A 21,596-nucleotide genomic window follows, 5' to 3' on the forward strand; every position below is an offset into this window, starting at 1 on the left:
AAAATAATACAGGAAATCAGACTGTACATTCCCTAAATCAGAGTGTACATTCTGTAAGCCACACTGCACCTTCCTGTACATTCAATACATCTCCAAGTCTGTCATTGTAATTGTACTCAATCCATTTAAAAAAGAATGCCCCTAAAATGATTAAACATGCATTTCTAAAAACCGAAAATGTATTTTAGCATTAAGACCAAAGGGGAGCTAAAGCAGCAAGATTCCTCTAGTAAAATAATTTAATTGAGAAAGTTAACCAGTTTTTCCCCCCCAAAATGACACTTCCAGCAAATGCTTTTTTTAATATGCCTATGCAACCGAATCATCTCATACAACTACCTGCGTCTACAAACACCTCTGCCAGTTCTGACATCTGCTCTGTACTGGGCATACACATTTCACCAGGAAAGTTTCCCTCTGACTTCTCCTTCCCAGGGCTCTACAGAATGCACCCTTTCTCTGTATTTTGTTGAGCATGCTGTGCACTCAAATACAGAAAAACGCCGTAATTAATATTTAATGTGATTCGCAGCACTGGGAACTGAACCCACTCACTCCAAGTGCAGGCTGAGCATGTTAATTTGCAAGTCTGCTTAGAGCACAAACATACAGCTACATTTTGGTGGAAGTTCTTCTTTTTGAACTAAACCTAATACTAATTGTTGATGCATTAAATATGCAGTTGCACATATCACTGGCTTCAAGCACTTTTTTGCACAAGCCATGAAGTCTGTATATAAAGCATTTAAAGTTTCATCTTTTAAAAAATATATTTTTTTAAACTGGCACCTCAATAATATTTTAGCAATCTGCCTCCTAGTGAAAGCACGGAGATTCTGCAGGAAGTAATCAATCATTTATCACCTGTTTCAACAATGAAAGAGGAACACTAAATAAAACAGTAAGACAAAGAATATGAAAAATATCCCCAAACTCCTGCTGAACAAAGATGAATTATTCAATGACTTTTACATCCAACTACTTTCAACCAAACAGAACCAGTATGTGCAATATGTCCCAAAATTAATCCATTCAATGGTTTTTCAACTTGAAGTATACAGGTATTTAACAGGAAAGAGAAGAAAAATTAACTTCTTTAGAAGTCTTAGGGATGTAGGAATTTTTTTATTGCATTCTTAATGGTGACTCCAAAGTCTACTAGGATATAGTATTTTATAGTAACAGTATGATTGACATTGTTAGTTGTACAACCTAGACGTTTCACCAGAATACAAAGGTGATACCTGAGGAACATAAAACTGATGACATAATAAAACTTTTGGGAAGCTATTCAAAAGGCATATAGTTTTGCATGGTTGCTTTATAAAAACATTATCCAAGGAAACTGTCTAGACTGAGAGATATTCTTTCAGTTTATCCATGATTGCATTCATCCTATCAGATGGAATCAACATAACAGTTCGCAAAGGTTTCATTGGTACGTCATCAAAGGACCATCTGCCTCCCAAACACGTGTCACACTCCTCTTGCACAGAATAGCTGAACTTCAGAAGGGCTTTCTAAAACAGAAATAAATAAATCTTGATTTTAGTAAGGCTTCTGACACAGTCCCACATGACATTCTCATAAATAAACTGGGAAAATGCGGTTTATATGAAACTACTATATGGTGAGTGCACAACTGGTTGAAAGACCATACTCAAAGAGTAGTTATTAATGGTTCTCTGACAAAATGGGAGGACTTATCTAGTGGGGTCCCACAGGGGTCACTCCTGGGTCTGGTACTATTTAATATTTTCTTTAACAACTTAGATAATGGAGGGAAGAGTATCCTTACAAAATTTGTAGATGACGCAAAGCTGGGAAGGGTTGCAAGCACTTTGGAGGACAGGATTAGGAATTCAAACCTAGCTTAACAAATTACAGAATTGGTCTGAAGTCAACAAGATGAAATACAATTAAGATAAGCACAAAGTATTTCACTTAGGAAAGAAAAATCAAATGCACAAATACAAAATAGGGAATAACTGGCTAAGTGATAGTACTGCTGAAAAGGATCTGAAGAACACTGTAGATCACAAATTGAATATAAGTCAACAGTGTGATGCAGTTGTGAAAAAGGCTAATATTCTGGGGTGTATTAACAGGAATATCATATGTAGAACCTGGAAGGGAGCTTCCCCACTCTTCTCAGCTCTGGTGAGGCCTCAGTTGGAGTACTGTCTAATTCTGGACACCATACTTTAGGAAACGTGGATAAACTAGAGAGAGTCCAGAGAAGAGCAACAAAAATGATAGAAGGTTTAGAAAACCTGACCTAGGGGAAAAGGTTAAAAAAACTGGGCATATTTAAAGCTGAGAAAAGAAAACTGAGGGAAGACCAGATAAATCTTCAAATATGTTAAGGGCTGTTATAAAAAGGACACTGATAAATTGTTCTCCATGTCCACTGGAGGCAGGACAAGAAGTAATGGACTTAATCTGCAACAAGGGAGATTTAGTTTAGATATGAGGAAAAACTTTCTAACTATAAGGGTAGTTATGCTCTGGGATATGCTACCAGGGAGGTTGTGGAATCCCCATCACTGGAGATTTTTAAGAACAGGTTGGACAAACACTAGTCAGTGATGGTCTAAGTTTACTTGGTCCTGCCTCAGCATAGGGGAAAAGACTTGCTGACCTCGCAAGGTCCCTCCAGCCCTACATTTCAATGATTCTACGAATTATGTTACAAAAATCAGTTTTAAGCTACTATGCATATCATATTAATTGAAGTAAAAAGAGAAAATTTTGTTTTGTGGAAGTGCAGGTTAAACAGAAAAAATCCCAATGAAAAATCCAATGAAAACTAAAACAGAATATTCAGTATCCTGTTTCACAAGCCAACACTTAGCATTTCATATTATAAATTCAAAACAAACTGAATTCATTGAGTAATGTGCATTATCATTAATGTAGGGGGACAAATGAGAGCATGAAACAAAGAAGAATGACTCCTTGGTCTACCAGTCACTAGTTGTGGATGGCCTTGGACAAATTACTTAGTTTTTAAAATCACAGATAATTCCTCAGGTGTTACAATCAGGTATTATAGCCAGGCTCTTAGGAGATACTGTGGCAGGGAGTTGGGATTTCTGGCCCGCGATGGGAAGGACATGTTCAGTCTCTTGCCAAGAATACTACCCACTGCTTGCTAGTGAACCCCTAGCTCCCTAAAGCCAGAAAGCAGCAGACCCGAGGCACGGGGGAAGAAGTTGATTCATAACAAGAGCTGAAGCAGGGCAAGGGGAGCTGGCATGCATCCCGGAGAGGTTCTGTATGGGGACGCAGGGCCAACAGTGCAAGGATGTCAGCTTGATACCGGGGGGGGGGGGGGGGGGGGGGGGGGGCCTAGTGCGTGGAGGGGCTGTAGCAAAGTATACTCTTCTCCAATCACTGCTAAAGAATCACTTCATTCGCAGCCTTACAGGTTCAAAGGTTAACATCTTTGTGACCCAATTTACCCAGGTTTAAAAAAAGATGTAGTAATTCCCTTTCTCTAAGGCCACGTACACTACCCGCCGGATCGGCAGGTAGTAATCGATCTATCGGGGATCGATTTATCGCGTCTAGTGTAGAACCAATAAATCGATCCCCGATCGCTCTGCCGTCAACTCCGGAACTCCACCAGGGCGAAAGGCGGAAGCGGAGTCAATGGGGGAGCGGAGTGATTCTAAGTCGATCCAAGATACATCGACTTCAGCTACGTTATTCTCGTAGCTGAAGTTGCGTATCTTAGATCGATCCCCCCCCCCAATGTAGACCAGGCCACAGTGGCATTAGGAATCTTTATGTTAAAATACCTGGATACCAAGGTGAGAGGCACTAAATAAAAACCTTACATACATCTTACATAGACAGAATCTTCATAGAGCCCTGAGAAATCCTTGGAAGTGCAAGTAATTTATAGAGGACACTTTTTCCAAATACTGTAAATAGGTTTTCATAATGTTTCTATTTATATTTATTGACTCAATTTGTATGTAATATATATCGCAGAGTAGTGTGCTTTTACAGAAAATGCAGCCTTAATTTTTCTTCCCCAGAGCTCACACAAATTAGAGAAGTACTATCCTAAACCACTAAGGGGAAAAACAATCTAATTTCCCATTGCTTCCTACAGATTTCCTATGTAGCACACATGTCTCAAGAATGTAAATTTCCACTGTGGGAGAGCCATATAACTAATCCAGAGATGATGTTCAAGAATGAACACAGTGAAGAATGGGGGCCTAAACGTTTAATTGATTCTAAGTCTGGGTATACTTGAAGCTTTTCTTCCACTCCCTCAATTACATTTTAAGGACCACAATGTAGCACAGTGAGTTAATGCGTGGGGGTTGGCTCCTCCATACTTATTAAATTCTCAGCCGCTCATTATACTTAACAGTAGTTTGTAGCAATCTGAAACCTAACATTATGTGTGATCAGGGAAGGATACATACTCAGACTATTTATTTTGTGCATATACATTATTAAATGCATCTAAGTTAATGTAACTTCCCTGATCTTACTTAAAATGACACTTGTATAACAAATGCCAGAAAGACTAGTTTACAAGCAAATAGTGTGTCCTGATTGGGGGGAGGGATACTCAGTGGTTTGAGCATTGGACTGCTAAACCCAGGGTTGTGAGTTCAATCCTTGAGGGGGCCATTTAGGGATCTGGGGCAAAAATTGGGGATTGGTCCTCCTTTGAGCAGGGGGTTGGACTAGATGACCTCCTGAGGTCCCTTCCAACCCTGATATTCTATGATTGAGACCTTCAAACGAGTTCAAAACAATTATAATTTGGAACAAACACAATTACTAAGTCTTGAAAAAATGCAATTTAAAATGACAGAACATTTGAGTGTACAAAAAGCCCTTTTAGAACACAAGACCCATGGTGACCCCAACTTGGAATTGAAAGTCCCTTTACTACATGCTGGTTTTTGGTCATTTGGTGTGCACAGAGTTCAAATTCAGGTGCTGGAGCCCCTGCTACAAAAACATAAAAAGAAAAACCCTTAGCTCCTTGTTACTTTTACACCCCACGGCAGTATTTCTTGCAGGCTCATAATGAATGTGCCCAGACTTTGAATTTAAAGTTTTTCTCTTCTTAAATGACCACTATTAGAATGATAGCCATTTCATAGACTGCACTAGGGAGAGGTTTCACATGCCAACATTTTACCCTGTCTGCACTGCCATCAGAGAGGAAGAACAGGGAGCTCTTGACATAGCAGCAGTGCTGTGGAATAATGTTTTTAAAGCTCTGAAAAAAGTAAAGAACGCTGAAAAATTCCATGCATTTCAAATTATATTTTCAATTTAATTTTCTGCATCCTCCCCCTTCTATATGGCTTGGGACCAGCAGAACTGAGTGGCAGGGTTCCCTCAGGAAATTATAAGTAATAGTTCCAGTTCACTATTTTAGTGCTTTTTATTAATGTACTTGTCCCAGATAGAACACACAAAACAATGGGATAGTGACATCCGTACATTTGGCTCTTCAGAAGATTTGTTCTGAACAGTCCTTTCAAATAAAAAGAACAAAAAATAATGGACAGTTCAGGGAAGAGTACAACACCAAAAGCAGCACAGATTCAGATCTTTAAATCTGCCAAGTTTCTTGGGAAGAATTCTCAGAGCATAAATTTGATGCCCGTTTGTGAGAAGGTGGTTTATTTTTTGGGGATTCAGAGGGGAAAATATTTATGTTTTATATGAATCATGCATGCAGCAATTTGATTTGGTCCTTCATAACACCACAGATTTATTTTTTCCTAGAAGCCTGAAAGATGCAATTGCTCTGATTCTTTGAATCATGTTCTGCCAAATAGTTATAACTTTTTATGCAGATTCAAATAGAAGACTAGAGAGAGGGTACAACTGCCTCTGAACTAAAAGGGTTTTTTCCACCCCTAGGATTAAAAACCTTGAAGGGCCAATTCATACGGTTAAACTCTGTGCTTCTGCTCTCTTCAGTCCACTCTTTTCAAAAACTTGGAAATTTCATTCACAGACCCTCAACCAGATGTTTCACTTAGTTCCGAATCCTTTGTTAAATCCCTTCAGCCTTACCCTCAAGATAACCAGTTAATTCTTTGTGACCAAGACACTGAAGGTAAGTCTACATCAGGCATTTTTGGGAAGTCTCCCACCCGTCTTTAAACTATGATTTGAGGATTTCTATAGCTCAGACAGAAGTTAGGGGTTTGTTACAGGAGTTGCTGGGTGAGATTCCGTGGCCTGCGTTGGGCAGGAGGTCAGACTAGACGATCATAATGGTCCCTTCTGACCTTAAAGTCTAGGATTCTATGATTGCACTGCCAGTGGTGCAGCTCCAATGGTGGTAGCAATGGTGGGAGGGCTACTGTAAACAGAGGCTAGGCACATGCCAGTGCTTTTATCAGCATGTCACTGAGACTTGCTGTAAATAATATCAATAAACTACTACAAAAAAGCCAAGTGCCATTTTATAATCTGCATCTGTAGTAGTGCAGCTCTCAGTGGTTCCCCCAAGGCAAAACATTGTTTACTTTCGTCAAGAGTTAGTGAGTATAAATATTCTACATTAGCAAAAATTGTTTGTTTGTGCATCTTTCAATAGTAATTACACAAAAAACAGCTGGATTTAAATAAAAAGATCATTTTACCACCTTTTCCTAATCACTGCAAGTCAGGTTTCTAAAGTGGCTCAGTAAGAAAGGCCATTGTTATTACTGAAAAAAAAGTAGAGTCAGAACCTTCATTTCCCTGCTCTAAAAAAAAGAATCAAACAATTGGATTTAACGGTATCAGAAGTCTGCTACCTCATAAAAGAATTCTTCCTCTGCATTTGCAAACATTAATTCCTCTTTCTGCTGTCTGCTCTGTCCTCTCTTCTTAGAGCTGCGCTTTGCTGTCTCTGTAAAGGTCTTGCTGATGAGAAGGTAGTAGTAGCACTTTCCACATGGCTTATTTGTTCTTTGAGTTTCAGCCAATTCTTTCCTAAAGACAAATATTATTTACATAAAGAATATTTTAACACCCCATCAAATGCACACAAATCTCATGATGCAATAACATACTGATGCTTTGCCCAGTCTTCATAGTTGTCACTCAAATAGCAATATTGACTTTGTACATGCATTTATGGCAGTAATTTTCTTTGAAGAGTTCTCTGCAGTCAGTTACTCTTCAAATCACCACCAACAAAACCAATTCCCTACTCCTCATAATACATTTCTCCTGTTATGGAACCCTCACTAAGGACACACTATGTTCTTGGGGTTGTAAATGCTTAGAACCTAATTAAACACTCACCATTAACTACCATTCATAGGACCGGTTTCCTCCCCAGCTAAAAACTAGCTCATTTCTTTTACCCTGGGTTTTATTTATTTATTGCCCCTTTCTGGAAGCCCTTAAAAATGACAAACTTCTGTCTGGCAAAGAAGACTGGATGCTCTCATCCCTCCCTTCAGTTGAGTGTGTTGTCACTGCAGTGCTGCAAGCCCCATCCAGTAAAGAAGCCCAAGACCTGAATTCTGATTGTGTGTGTCATGTTCCACTGGAAATAAACCTCAAATCTCCCCCAGCCCCTCCTCTGACAAGCCATTTAGAAGTTTATCAAACAAAAAGCAGAGACCGTTTAGGTTTTATCCTATCCCAAAGTATTCATTTCTTAGAGATCGATATTACTACTTAAAAGAGCAGATGAAAGCTCCCTAACAGCAATGGTAGATTAAGATTAAATGAAGCCTGGATCCAAGTCAAACAAATTCCCTGCTTCTTTCAATCCAAACAAACGAAAGGCGCCTTCCTTTACAAGAGTGCTCATAGTTCCCCTAGCTCCTGAACCTGTAAAGTCACACTGTGCTCCCTAGTCCCCAGGGTGGGCAATATCACTCTATGGCAGTGCACCCCAGCATATTCAGCCTCCGTGGGTTCAAAGACCCCTCCTAACCTACAGCTAGGATTTATTAATCCTACCTGCTTAATTCTGGATGTGTTAATAGTCTATTGATTATTCCCTCTTCAGTAGGGCATGGATTCACCTGTGTAAATTCCTCTTCCACTGATGGAAGAATAAATGTGTGGTTCCATCTACTATTCAGGAGACTGACCATTTCTGACTAGTCTTAATGAAGGTGGGGAGAGGAAGAGGCTCTGACCACTGCTAATTTTCAAGTCCTGCAAACCTTCATCTTCTTACAAATCTCATTATTTTACTGAAAGTCGCTCAACATTACCTAAAGACCCAGCTCATGAAGCCATGTCTGAGCATTTCATCCTTCATTTAAAAAAGGTATGTGTCTAGCCTTTATGTTTGCAGATAAAAGCTAGAAAATATGAACCATAAATGCTCAAATACTAGAAAGCAAATAAAAAGAACCCCAAATCTATTGTTAAAAGCCCCATGATTTTTAAGCCAAACTCATAATTTCTGAATGCTTGATGTTTGCAAGAACGATCTCCACTAATGCACAATTAGCTGCAATTGAGCCACTAAACCAGTAATGAACAGTGATGGCTGAGAATTTGTATTTCTCAGTTTGTTATAAAGTAATAAGGAAAAAACAAAGTAGATACTGCACCTTCATTGTGAGGCTCTCCCCTTTTACAGTCTCACTGACATAAAGCTCATGTTTCCTGGCTCTTAACTACATGTATCCCTAACATAATCACCATTCTATTCTACTCAAAATACTTGGATCCCACATTTGGTGTTAAAAATTAATTCTATAGCTAAAAATTAAAACTATAGGGTGAAAATAAAGTGGGGTCTAAACCGGTGTAAACTTTTGGAATCCTCAATTCTCTCCCAATTTGATACATCAGATTAAGAGATTAATCAGCTGATCTCTTACTTTCGGTTTCCCCCTCCCATTTCAGAGTAGAGTAGACCAAGCAGAAGGCCAGGAGAGTTTCTTCTGTGAGGAGACCTTCTCAGGATCCAGAGATAGGAACCCTATACTCCCAGATCAAGGACACTTAATTCTGCCAAGGGAAGGGGCTCAGTGTCTGGATAGTCTGGTGGTGCATCCCCATCCATCCCAACACGTCTTAAATCCTTCAGAGGCAGCCCAACAAAGTCCTCTTAAGCACTTGGGACTCAATATGTTGGGCCACTCCCACCAATCAGGGGTAAATCCAATAATATCCCCACAAACCCACCAATCCATCTCAGGAGGAAAAGCTCAAAGATCTCCCCTCAGGTTCTGAAGTGGGCAAGAGAGCTATCTGGCTAGGCATCTTTTACATCTCCTTTTCTTCCCAAGATAGATCTTGGCTCATTCAAGGACACACTCCTAACTCTTCCTCCCCTGTCACATAATGGAAAATAAAGAACACAAGGGTTAAAGACCTACCAATCTCCTGAGATAAATCCCGCCAAAAAGAGAGACACAACGAAGAGTAGAGAGACCAGAACCCCCATCGTGGGGATAATCATCATCTCTCAAAAGGCATAAGAAAAAGAAAGTCCAAAGGCCAGAAGACACAAAAAACACACTTTCTTCAAACACTTCTTACAATCTTTTCCCACAAGCTCCAGTGCCTCTGCTGAAGTGTTAGATCATGATAACTCCAAGCCAGAGGAGCAGTAGAAATTAATTCCTGCAGACATATTTAAAACTGTGGGGAGGAAGGCAGTGCTCACTGGGATCGAGACAGAGAAAGATGATGAGCAGGCTAAAGCCAAAGTCAAATATCTCCCAATTACAACCACAACAGAATTTGCCATTCCCCTTCAAAGGGGTTATTAATAAGGAATGAGAAACTCCAAAGGGAAAGGGGGAAAAGCACTGAAACTCCAAAGTGTCCTAGAACAAAAAAAAAAATTCTCTCCTGAGTAATAAGAGGAGGAGATGAGACAAATAGGAATGGAAAGGCAAACCTCAATGAGAGAAAACCCATCCCTGTGGGAGACTAGATAGTGTTTAATAGGACTAGAAGGCAATGCTTCAAAGAAAACCTAATTTGGCATTTAGAAGTGGACAAATTAGAAGGGCCAGCAAGTGATGTGACTTGTAATAGGAAGAGAGGAAAAAAACAGAAGAGCAAAGGGTGTCCATTTTCCCATTAAAATACTACCAGATTACCAGAAAGTTGTTTAAAAAAAACAAACCCCACACACCACACACACAAAACCTGAAAGGATTTCCTGTTCTCTCTCTCATCTTTCTACACCCTACATTTCAGTCAAAGCCACAAGCAAATTTAGATTCCCTTCCTTGACATCTCTGCTTACTCTTTCTTTGCTCATGTCTTTCCAAATCATCTGTCTTGATATCCCTGACAGGGCCTTAACACTGAACCCGGCTGGGAGACAAAGTAGTGCCTAACCCTCTACACTCATTTCAGACACTGATTTAAAAAATATTTCAATGGCTCATCCAGAGATCATGCACTTACAAATCTGCGGAAGCCAAGATTTCCATCCCAAAGCCTGAGTTAAGCACAATAAACAAGAATACCTCAGATAGCCATTATTAAAATGCTGTAAGTTGTTTAATTTTTAAAAAGCTAGCTCAATTTTCAAAACAAAGATCAACTACAAGTCATGCACTTATCCTGTTCTAGTAGTATGTGGCATAATTTTAAAGTGGCTTCCTATTTCTTCACGAGACAATGATTAGGAATTTTAACGCATAAGGAAGTAATATCAAATAAAGAAATTAAAAGTCAATATCAAGAACCTTACATAAAACAATTGTATTTTTTCTTTTAATCTATTTCTTACTTAAATCTGTGGTTTCATTCCCTCTCCTTCAACACATTTCCATTTAAATAAGGTTTCTGAAGACATCTGAAGGGAAAAAATTACTGTTCAAAATCATGTTTAGAATGACTTTCTTACTGAAGCTGCTGGTGCATGGGCAGAGCGATCTGTGGTGGTACGTTGATGAATCTTTCGTTTAGTAGGAAGCCCACAGGCTTGGTGGTGTCATTTAGGAGCTTATCCAGCTGTTCAACCATACTCTGTTCACAGTTCTTCTCACACAGGCTTAGAATCAGCTCTTTTATTTGTTCAGCACATTGAGTACCCTAGGAATCAAAGGGTACATTTTCTTTACATTCCAGAACGATTATTTACATAAGAAAACCTGAAAGTGAACTTCAAGAGAGTATTCAACAGGCCTGTGGGCAATTTCCTGCAATGGTCTCTAAAGTATTGTAGTATTTGTTTGACAGTTATTATTCACAAATCCTCAAGGTGATGGCAGGCTGAGGTTCCTAAATGATAACAATGCAGCTATGAGTTACAACTCCACTCTTCATAATAACCACAAAAACAGGGAACAACCCCAACAACTGAGAAACATGAAACATGAAATGACGGAGGGGCCAGTTGCTAGGGTACTAGCCTGGCAGTTGAGTGACCTGGACTGAATTTCCTATTCCATCACAGACTTCATGTGTGACTTTGGGTAAGTCATTTTGTCTCTAATGTCTGGTCTACACTGTGGGGGAAATCGATCTAAGTTACGCAACTTCAGCTACATGAATAACATAGCTGAAGTCGATGTACTTAGATCTACTCACCGCGGTGTCTTCACTGTGGTGAGTCGACTGCTGACGCTCCCCCGTTGACTCCGCCTTTGCCTCTCGCTCCAGTGGAGTACCGGAGTTGACGGGAGAGCGCTCAGAGGTCGATTTATCATGTCTACACTAGATGCGATAAATCGACCCTCGCTGGATTGATCGCTGCCTGTTGATCCAGCGGGTAATGTAGACAAGCCCCCAGTTCTCCATCTGTAAAATGGGAATAACAGTTCCCTACCTAACACAGCAGCCACACTAAAGACCATGGGGCACTCAGATACCATGCTAATGGGGGCAGATAAGCACTTACACCGTGGCTTTCATTACCATTTTCACCTAAATATTTTAATAAATTCTATACGCAAAAGTATCAAGTTAGCAAAAAAAATTTAATTCAAAGCACTAAAACAAACTAATGATATAAATCACGAAATTAGATTAATCCAAAACCCAAGATGAGTTTATAGAATAATGAAGGGAATATAGCTGGAAATATTAAACACTGGATTTTGTATTTACTGGCCTTTTTTCATCACTATTCTCTGCACATATTTTATCCCTTTTGACTGGTGAAGTTTGCCAGAGAATCATGGGTAAGTCATTGTGCCAGATCTAGTTCAGGCTGTCTGTATATTTCACATGGTAACTTTTATTTTATGGTACAGGTGACATGAATGCCTTTCTAGTTGCCTTACAAATGCATTAAATACATTTTTAGAAGACTGTACTGCATTGTGACATGACCTGTACAATGGTAAGGTCTAACAGAAATACGAGCTTTATTTACAAATTCTTTGTGGCCTGTCTAAAACATACAGCGCTTCAGTGGCGTAGCCAAGTGGAGAAACCAGGAGGAGCGGAGATTAAAAAAAGGTGCCACCCGCTAGTACTCACCCGGCGGCGCTCTGCGTCTTAGGTGGCGGGTCAGGCCGCGCTCCGGTTCTTCAGCAGCACTTCGGCGTCGGGTCCTTCACTCGCACTGAAGGACCACCCCCCTCCACCCCGGCACTGCAATGCCGCCGAAGACCGGAGCGAGTGAAGGACCTGATGCCGAAGTGCTGATGAAGACCTGGAGAGCCGCCTGACCCGCCGCCCAAGACCCAGAGCGCCGCCGGGTGAGTAAAAGTTTAAAAGGCGCCAAAGAATTTAAAAGGTGCCACTTCTGCTCGGTGGGGGAGCGGCTGCTGTCCCGCTCCCCCACTAGCTATGCTACTGCAGTGCTTGTCCGTTATTACCATAAAAATGCAGCCTAACTGCTTGGCCACACAATGTTCAGATACTTTACAGTGTAACCTTACAGAAGCAGAACACAATGTCAGAACAATTACATTATTTGTAGTATAAAAGGCATTTGAGTAGACTGTGACAGGGAAAAAAAGAGGGACAACCATCTGGCACTTGCCTTAATGTCTACAATGTAATTTTCAGCGAGGCAGGATGAATAGAGTGTTTTAATTTCTAGAAATTACCATCCAGAAGTTAACCTGTATTACTGACCTTCCTTTCAGTTAAGTTTAAGAGGCTTATGAAGCCAAAGACTTCATCTTCATCATCATCATCACCACCACCACTTTCTTCTTGAACTTCACCTTGCTATTTAACAAAAGTAAAAAGGACAACTAATACCAAGTTGCTTTTAAAAAAAAAAAAAAAAAACATAGCCATTATTCTATGTCCAGGATGTTTTACGCACATCTAAAAGCCATTCTGCAAGTCTATGGAATTGCTTAACAGACAAGAACATTAAAAGGGTGAAAAATTGTAGGTTGTCTAAATAATTTATTCTGTTAAACCTTTATAAGAATATGTTAAAACTTCCAATTTTTACTTACTTCCAAGAAGAACCTCACTAATTCACACCAATAACTGGGAGATTTCCATATTCAGCTACTTGCAATGGAATTGTTGTGTAAAAACAAATTTTAAGAAAGCAAGAACATGCATAATCAAGGTACTTTATCTGACCAGAGTAATTTAGTTTTATTCATAATACTTCACAATGATAAATAGTAATAGTAATAAATGTTCTGGGACATATTTTGTAAAAGTAATGAAGACTTTGAAATGAGACCATCTGACAGTTTTCTACTATTAAAACTCTCCTGAGCACTGGAGAGAGACTTGGGGGGAGGGTGTGAATTATGGGGTGGGCAGATTAACCAAATACAAATTACAAGGCTCTAGATTTAAATGATTAAGAAACAAAATCTAATAGACAGCTAGCAGTTTCTTGGAGGAAGGAACCACAGGACTAAAAATATGTTGGTATGACATAACCATGTATTGTAATGGTCTAAGTAGATACCACAGTTCACACTTGGAGTTTTATGGGTTGGGGAGGGGCAAGTTTTCATGTTACCATTTGCCTGACAGGAGACAGCTTTGCAAGGCAGGGTCAAAGACAAAAGTAGTAGTAACCTCGGTTTGTACTAGAAATAGAAATGTTTTAAAAAGTATATTATTTAGATTTAGAAGAACATAGCAGAATGCAGACCATAAAAATCGAAGTTTTTTTGCAGGGGGCAGAGCATTTTAGGGCAATTTATTTTATTCTGGAAATTGTTAATGTGTTTCAGTGAGCCATTTACATTCTCCCTAACCCAAGTAGTCCAAACAGAAGCATTTATCCATACCCAACCCTCTAGTCTGGATAGGAAGAAAGAATATGCAATTCTCTCTGCCCGCTACATCATCTCACAAGTGGGTTAGGGGATGGGTTTTCATTAAGCTATGCTAAGTTCTTAGGAGATGTCCAATGAATGTGCACAGAAACCATTTTTCACTTGCTTATAATTATTTTCCTCCAAACAGAAACCCAAGACAGAAATTTGTTGGATTCAGAGATTTAGCCAATTTTAAATTCGGGGTGGGGTGGGGTGGGGGGGAGTCAAAAAATTTTAAAATTAAAGCTCTCTCTTCTACCCCACTTACTTAACACTATTTCTCAGCTACTCCAGAATATCCCTCAATATCATAACCTCTCCCCGCCAAAAAAAACCCCCAAAACAAAAAACCTCCTCATTTGTTTGAAATGAAGAATGGAAAATTTCAGCCTCAAAAGGAGAATTTTTAACAACGTTATAAGCAAGAGAAAAGAGGGATTTGTAATAGGATATTATAAATAATGTTCAATACAGCGTTTGCTACTGTAAGTGCTATACCACCACCACAACTCTTCTAGTTAGTTACTCACAGAGACACAGGAACATAGATAGTCTGCAACAGTTTGACTTCAGCTCAGACTCGATAAAGGAAATAAGATTTAACTTACTATATCAAGAGCTGAGGTGACCCAAAACCTCCACTTTGCCCTCTGAAAGCAGTGTTTCTCAACCTATTTATAATTGTGGGCCGCAGGTTGAGAACCACAGTGCTGACCCTGCTAATCCACCCCCCCCACCCCAGACTCCTTATGCCCAGTGCTCCCTGCCCAGAGACCCCTCCACAGCGCACGGCCAAAAGCAGAGCCCTGGGCCCTGGCCAGACCCTGCCATGCGCAGGGCTGGGACCTGGGACGCAGGTTGAGAACGACTGCTCTAAAGAGGGGATTAGAACATGAAAATACAAGTGACATCCAAGTGCTTTATGTTGCAACAGCCTGAGCTCTAGAACTCTTAGTTACATGTATATTATGAAGGGGACCTCAATTATTCCATTCCAATTTAAAATTATACTGTGCTGAATTAGGAAGAATGGAAGCCCTTACCTTGATAACACTCCCAATGTGATTCTGTTGTATTAATATGTCAGTTAACTCAGCAGTGTCAACTGGAGCTTTTAGAAACAGCTACAAAAAATTAAAAAGAACAAGTACTGTGAAAACAGTCTCAAATTTTCCTGTTGTGAACTACTTATTAAAACTTGGATCCTCCTGTGAACCTCCTCCCAGCCTGCTCCCACATATTTTCTGAGGCAGCTATAGTGCTCAGTTACATGAAAATGTTAGGACAGCATTAAGAAGACAAGATCAAAATATATTCTCTTTAAAATAATCTGTTTAGATTCTTGTACCATGCTCTTAACCCCCACTCCCATTCAGTACATTTATCGTTTATTTCCTGACCCTGGGTGTAGGACTTCAAGCACTAATAAACCTAATCTCCCATAGCTGCCTGCAGCACCAACTACACTAATGTTTCCAAAGTACTTTGCATTTGGTTTGTCCTCTTCTGTATTTTCCAATTGTGGCACAGTCTGCAACTTTGTTTGACACTGAATTTGAAAAAAGAGAAACCATTGATCAAGAGAGGCATGAAGCAGCCGAACAGGCTGCAGATAGGTACTTTTTAAAGTTGCAGTTGGTCAAAAAACCTCTAGAAACCCAATGCACTGGGATACAAATCTCAGGAACCACCACTGCTTGACGACTGAGAATAATGAGAAAGAAGGGACTATGGTCTATCTGGGTGTGCATTGGGGTCATAGGTTGGAACCACTGCATTTAGTCAAGCGCATGTTGTAGCTGTAATTATTCATGTCTTCATCTACTGAGGCATAGTAAAACATTAAATCAATACTAGTAATGGTGACTGATGACAGTTTAAGGCTGTAGAAGCTATTTCTTAATGGAAGAAATCCGAATAGGAGCAAGAAAGAATATTCTGAGTCTACCTGTTGCAGTAATTTCTTTATCCCATCGTAGTCATTATCTGATATCGAATGTGCTTCAAATTCAACATTCACTTCCTGTGAATAAGCAGAAGACAGCAAGTATCACACATATGGTTGGCAAGCGGAATATATCTTAAAACAAAGTTAAAGCAAAACTGTATGACATGAAGGAGAGAAAAAAAGTCAATCAGCTTAATCTAAAGTTTTATTTCTATCACTCATTGATATCAGCCATTTTTGAAGCATTTTTACATCTCTTTTGTAAAATTCAGAGAGACTTTGTCAAGTTAACATTTGAGAAACTATTTTCCATGTTTGTGTTGCCAGCACCACCTTAAAGCCTTGATCCTGCAATCTGGTCCACACAGGTGCACTACTACAGCCATACAGAGCTGGACTCCATGTAGCTTTAGGAGTTCACCTGCATGGATCAGATAGGAGTCTAATTTTTTTAAATGACAAGTTCAAAGTCTATTTTTCCTCCATTTTTGCTCTTTTTTATACTTAATTCAGCTTATAAAATAGACAAAGACTACTGTTAGTGCCCACCCAGTAGCAAAATGCTTTAATGTTTATTTTGCCAACTCTATGGAAGTCCACCTACCAGTTAAAAAAAAAAAGTCCTCACTGGTATTTAAAAACAAGATTAAAACATTTATATTACTAGGCTCCCCTCAGATTTCACAACCACCAAGCTATGTATGACATAATTTTGAATACATTAGCCTGAATCTTAATGAGGATTAAGGGTATGTCTACATAGAAAAGAAAAGAAAAAAAAAAAAGACCTCAGTGAGCCTGAGAGCCCAGGTTGTACTATGGTGTTAAAAATAACAGTGTAGACATTCCTGCTTGGGCTGGAGGTCAGATTTTGAAACCCGGAGACGGGAGTGGGCCTCAGAGCACAAGTGGGAACATCTACACTGCTATTTTTAACACTTAGTGAAGACCCCACAAGCACAAGTCTGTAGACCTGGTCTCTGAGACTTGCTGCCACAGGGATTTCTTTTCTTTTCTTTGGCAGTGTAGATATACCCAAGAGGTCTATACCATCATGTAAAGCTAACTCGCTGTTACCATGATTCAGGGTGGATTTGATTTAAATCACTAGTCAGGAAGATTCGATTTAATGATGGATTTCTACATAAAAGTGCATTCTTGTAGGTTATTATAACCTTTAATACATATTCTTCACAACTCATAGATAGATATAGATTTCATTTTTAGAAGTTACATACTATACATTTTAAAGTGATTTATTTTGAAAACTTTTGAGATTAGTTTTATAGCTATATCAGAAAATGAATGATTGGTTCTCTCATTTACCAAAGGTAATTGAAGCAGATATTTATGAAGTCATTGGGAGGTGAACTATCTCCAATTCAACAGGTTAATCATTAATATTTGAAGGATTTTCTTGTCATGATGTATTAGGAGGAGAACATCACCAGACAGACATTTACATTGTTTTATTTAACTAAAACAACAACGTTAAGTATTCTGGATTTTTTTCTTCAGCAGCAAACATATAATATTTTAAAAAAACAAGCATATGATTTTTTTAACTTAGTTAAACATTCAAGTTTTTTAAAATCAGGTTTGTTTGTTTTTTTTAAATTGTTTTAAACTCAAATAGTTAATTAAATATTTTTAAAAAAAAACTAAATTGACTATGTCAGGCAGGTCAATCTGAGAAACTTAAAATATTGGCTTCTGCAGCTAACTCAGTCATCTTCATTTTCCTGTTTGTTCATAATTTGGAAAAGAAAAACAAGCTTTCCTGCTTTTTCAGGATTATCACTTCAGCAGTCTCTGAATCCAAGTGCTTAAGTGACTTCCACCAGTTCACTGGTGTGACTTTCTTTAAAACATCATCAGCAAACATATATTTCTTGAACGGTTCTTATTCTCAAACTGGGTCTCTTTTATGGCCTGCTGCCATTATAGGTTTTCCCTTCTAGTGAGAGAATGGTATAGTAGATCTCAAGTCAATGAAGGCTACACTCAAAGACCTCTAGGCTTCTGGAATATGTTGCTCAAACAGTTTCACTTCTGTTTCTACTGCCTATCCCTCCCTTCTCACATTTATCTCCAGACTTCTCCTTGTCCAGATCTAGTCCACCCCAACAATTTTCTATTCATTGAGCATTTGGAAACTTTGCACTTTTAGAGAGAGGTAAGGGATTGACTCTGTGTACACAAATTTGCAGAGGGACTATAGGGTTGAGATCTGTTATTTCTCACCTCTATATATTTATTTTAAAATATTTTTGCTGTTAACAAGCATGTTATTTCTCGAAAAACAAATCCACAGTTTGAGAACTGCAAAACTAAGCATTTCTGATGGTATCTTCTAAACTGAGCCCTACTGGCTAGATAGAAAGATTAACCTAAATAATCTATACAGAAGCCCCTGGAACTCCATAAAATTGGGTCTCTAATCCATGAACTATTGGAACTCATTTATAAAACTTTTCTTAAACATTACATGAATATATTGTCTCATACTATAGAATTAGAATTTATAAACCCTATTCCATGATGAGATATCTTTGAGCTATAATGTATCTTAATTAAAACTATCTTTAGATAGGTTTTTTGCTCAAAAAGCATTTTAACAAAAAAAATCCAATTTAAATTTAAAAAATCCATTTTTTAAAAAAAAGTCATTATTTTTATCCACTCTGCCACGATTGAAACATACTTCTCTCCCCCAATCAAAACAGGGCCTTAGGCTGTGTCTTCACCAGGAAAACGGGTGTGTTCTTAACTGGAAGTAAAATCCTAGAAGTCAAGGCAGTTCGTAGTTTTCACATGCGTTAGTGTCACCCACACACCTTCTAGGTGTGGTGTTTTGTCCCACCTAGTGGCACCAAAATCACTTAGGGCACGTCTACGCTTCCCTGCGGAGCAATCGATCCAGCAGGGGTCGATTTATTGCGTCTAGTGAAAATGCGATAAATCTACCGCTGAGCGTTCTCCTGTCGACTCCGGTACTCCACCGGAGCGAGAGGCACAGGTGGAGTCAATGAGGGAGCGTTAGCAGTCGACTTACTGCAGTGAAGACACTGTGGTAAGGAGATCTGAGTACATCAACTTCAGCTATGTTATTCACGTAGCTGAAGTTGCGTAACTTGGATCGAACCTCCCCCCCAGTGTAGACCAGGCCTTAGAGAGAGGTAATGAGTCTGCTCTACAGCCTTAGCTAACAGTGATATGGCTTTTAGCTCATGCAGTAGAGTTTCATGTATTTAGCTCCAGAAGTCCCAGGTTCAATCCTGCCTGCTGACGACCAGGGTCTGTCAGCGTTACAAGTGGGGGGCTCGTCCAGGATTTCAACTGGGAAGTCTCTAAAGCTTGGGATGTGCTTCTTCAGCTAGGGAAAGTATGTAACCCACACATCTTCTGGGTGTGGTGTTCTGTCCCATCTAGTGCCACCGAGACCACTTAGAGAGAAATTAATTAGTCTGCTCTACAGCCTGAGCTGACAGCAATACGGCTTTTAGCTCATGTATTTAGTTCCAGAGATCCCAGGTTCAATCCCACCCACTGACGACCAGGGTCTGTTGGCATTACTTTAGCAGGTCTAGCTGAAGACTTCAGGGGAGTCTTCTCTGTAACCTAACCTACTAACTCACATGAAAACTACAAACTGCTTTGTCTTCTAGGATTTTACTTTGACTTAATTAGCTTTAGTTAAAAACACGTTTTTCCCTACTGAAGAAAAGACAGTGTATTTTCACTATGATGTTCAGTGAGCACACCGTCAACTTCACTCAGCTCTGGAGGTACACACTGCAACCAGTGCAGAAATAATAAATTTTCTGGTATCCTGTGTGGTTTTCTCTCTTCCCTGTTTCTTCCAGGACTGAAGAAATTCTTTTCTCAACAAGTTGTCATCAATGGTCCTACAATTTGAATCCACCTAGGCAGACCCTTATTCCTACACGGTTTCAACGAGCTCCATATATATGTAGGGGTTTGCCCATGTGGAACTGATTGCAGGTTTGGCAATATAAACATTAAAAAGTAAAAATATACAGAAGTTAAGGCTCTAGCAGTAACCAACTCATTATACACACGTTGCATTCTGCATTGCTATTTAGGCTGTTAAATGTATACTTTAATATAGAGGTCCTAAAGGAGGCCTCCTTGAGACTACAGCTTGTTCTACATTCCAGGTTTGGGGCCACAGAAAACAGGTGTTTTCTTGAATTGGGTGCAATTAGGCCCAGTATATGCCACAAGGGCAAACAAATGTTGGTACTATAATCTTAATATTATTATGAGATGGCTTACATTTCCTAACTTTGAACTGTTCAATTTTTTAACTTTAACTTTGCATTTAAGCTTCCACGATTAGTGTTATTTTAATTCTGTAAAAATCAGTACATCAAATATAGAGAAAATACTAGTATATTATTAATATCAACACTGACATCACCCTCTCTCGGCATAAGCACTTGAGCCTGTTAGCTGGCCTTTCTTGATTTTCTAGTTTTGCTCAACTAACTTTGCTTTGCTCCAACAAAAATATTAGCCTAAAAATACTGTATGTTGCCTGAAAACTGCATTTAATTCTGAGTCTAGGAGTGCTTTTGTTTTGTTTTTTTTCCAGGAAGGGCAGAGATAATAAATCAAAAGTTACTCTTCGGGAAACAAAAATGGGGAGGAGATGAACATGTAGAAAGACAGACTGGAAAAAAGGAAGGGTGAGACAATATAAGAGGAACACACAGGGATACCATAATAATACCTCCTAGCTGCCATGTAGTACTTTCACCTGCAGATCTCAACGCACTTTCCATAAGACTTAAATGTAGCACCCCCCTTCCGCCACCCACGTTTACAGCCCAGGAAACTGAGGCACAGGCTGGTGAAGAGTGTAACTGGGAATAAGGGGCTGAGATTACGAAGGGGACCGGGAGAAGAAAGGCGTAGCCCCGGTGCTGTAAGAAGCGGGGGCAAGGGGGAAGAGAGGTGCAGCACGAGGGAGGGCGGCCACCCGCAGGAGGGGGCGGCAGGGGCCCTGGCAAGGGGACAGAAAGGGAGAAGGGCTCCGGGACCAGCGGGAGGGGAAGGCAGAGCGGGCCCCGCTGCCCACGCGGCTCTAGCTGGACCGGGGCCTCCGGCCCTCTCGCCAGTCACCTCGTTGCTCTCTTCCTCCTCGGAGGCCGAATCCCCCTGCTCCGAGTCCGAGCCCTGCTCTTCCCCGTCCGGCTCCCGCCGCTCAGGCGGCCCCGGCGCCCTCCGCTTGGCCCGGGTAGCCATGCCGCCGTCCCGCCGCCGCCGCCGCGCGCAGGCGCCCCGGAGCCGGAAGGCCGCAGCGCGGAGGAGGAGCAGGCAAAGGACCGGGGCGGCCCCCGCCGGTCCCCCGCACGCAGGTGAGCGGCGGGAGGGGCCCGGCCGCTGCCCAGCCTGGGGGCTGTGACTGAGAGCGGGCAGGGGAGCCGTGCGCTGCAGCCGCCGCC

The 21,596-nt window shown here is 40.3% G+C and overlaps 2 protein-coding genes across 5 annotated transcripts in view; one reads left to right on the forward strand and one right to left on the reverse strand.

The window, feature by feature from the left end:
- Window positions 1-1,105: 1,105 nt before the first annotated feature.
- LOC102941461 (BRCA2 and CDKN1A interacting protein) lies at window positions 1,106-21,405 on the reverse strand. 2 transcript variants are annotated; one of them, XM_027819295.3, is made up of 7 exons: window positions 21,274-21,405; window positions 16,126-16,200; window positions 15,221-15,301; window positions 13,012-13,107; window positions 10,829-11,016; window positions 6,798-6,975; window positions 1,106-1,520 (listed from the first exon to the last, which is right to left on the reverse strand). In XM_027819295.3, exons 1-7 carry the CDS (start codon window positions 21,394-21,396, stop codon window positions 1,350-1,352), a joined length of 912 nt encoding a protein of 303 aa, XP_027675096.2. In that variant the 5' UTR covers window positions 21,397-21,405; the 3' UTR covers window positions 1,106-1,349. The 2 variants fall into 2 exon arrangements, with proteins under 2 accessions (XP_027675096.2, XP_043406461.1); XM_043550526.1 differs by lacking the exon at window positions 15,221-15,301.
- Window positions 20,975-21,596, forward strand: part of UROS (uroporphyrinogen III synthase) — a 37,299-nt gene continuing 36,677 nt past the window's right edge. For 2 of the 3 annotated variants that reach the window (XM_037905778.1, XM_043550529.1), the window contains exon 1: window positions 21,374-21,509. The gene's annotated coding sequence lies outside the window, so the exon portion shown is untranslated. Of the gene's footprint in view, window positions 21,011-21,373; window positions 21,510-21,596 lie in introns of those variants that run through there. The other variant, XM_043550527.1, reaches the window with a different exon arrangement.

The sequence above is a fragment of the Chelonia mydas genome, chromosome 7, assembly GCF_015237465.2.
Source record: "Chelonia mydas isolate rCheMyd1 chromosome 7, rCheMyd1.pri.v2, whole genome shotgun sequence".
In the NCBI taxonomy this organism is placed as follows: Eukaryota; Metazoa; Chordata; order Testudines; family Cheloniidae; genus Chelonia; species Chelonia mydas.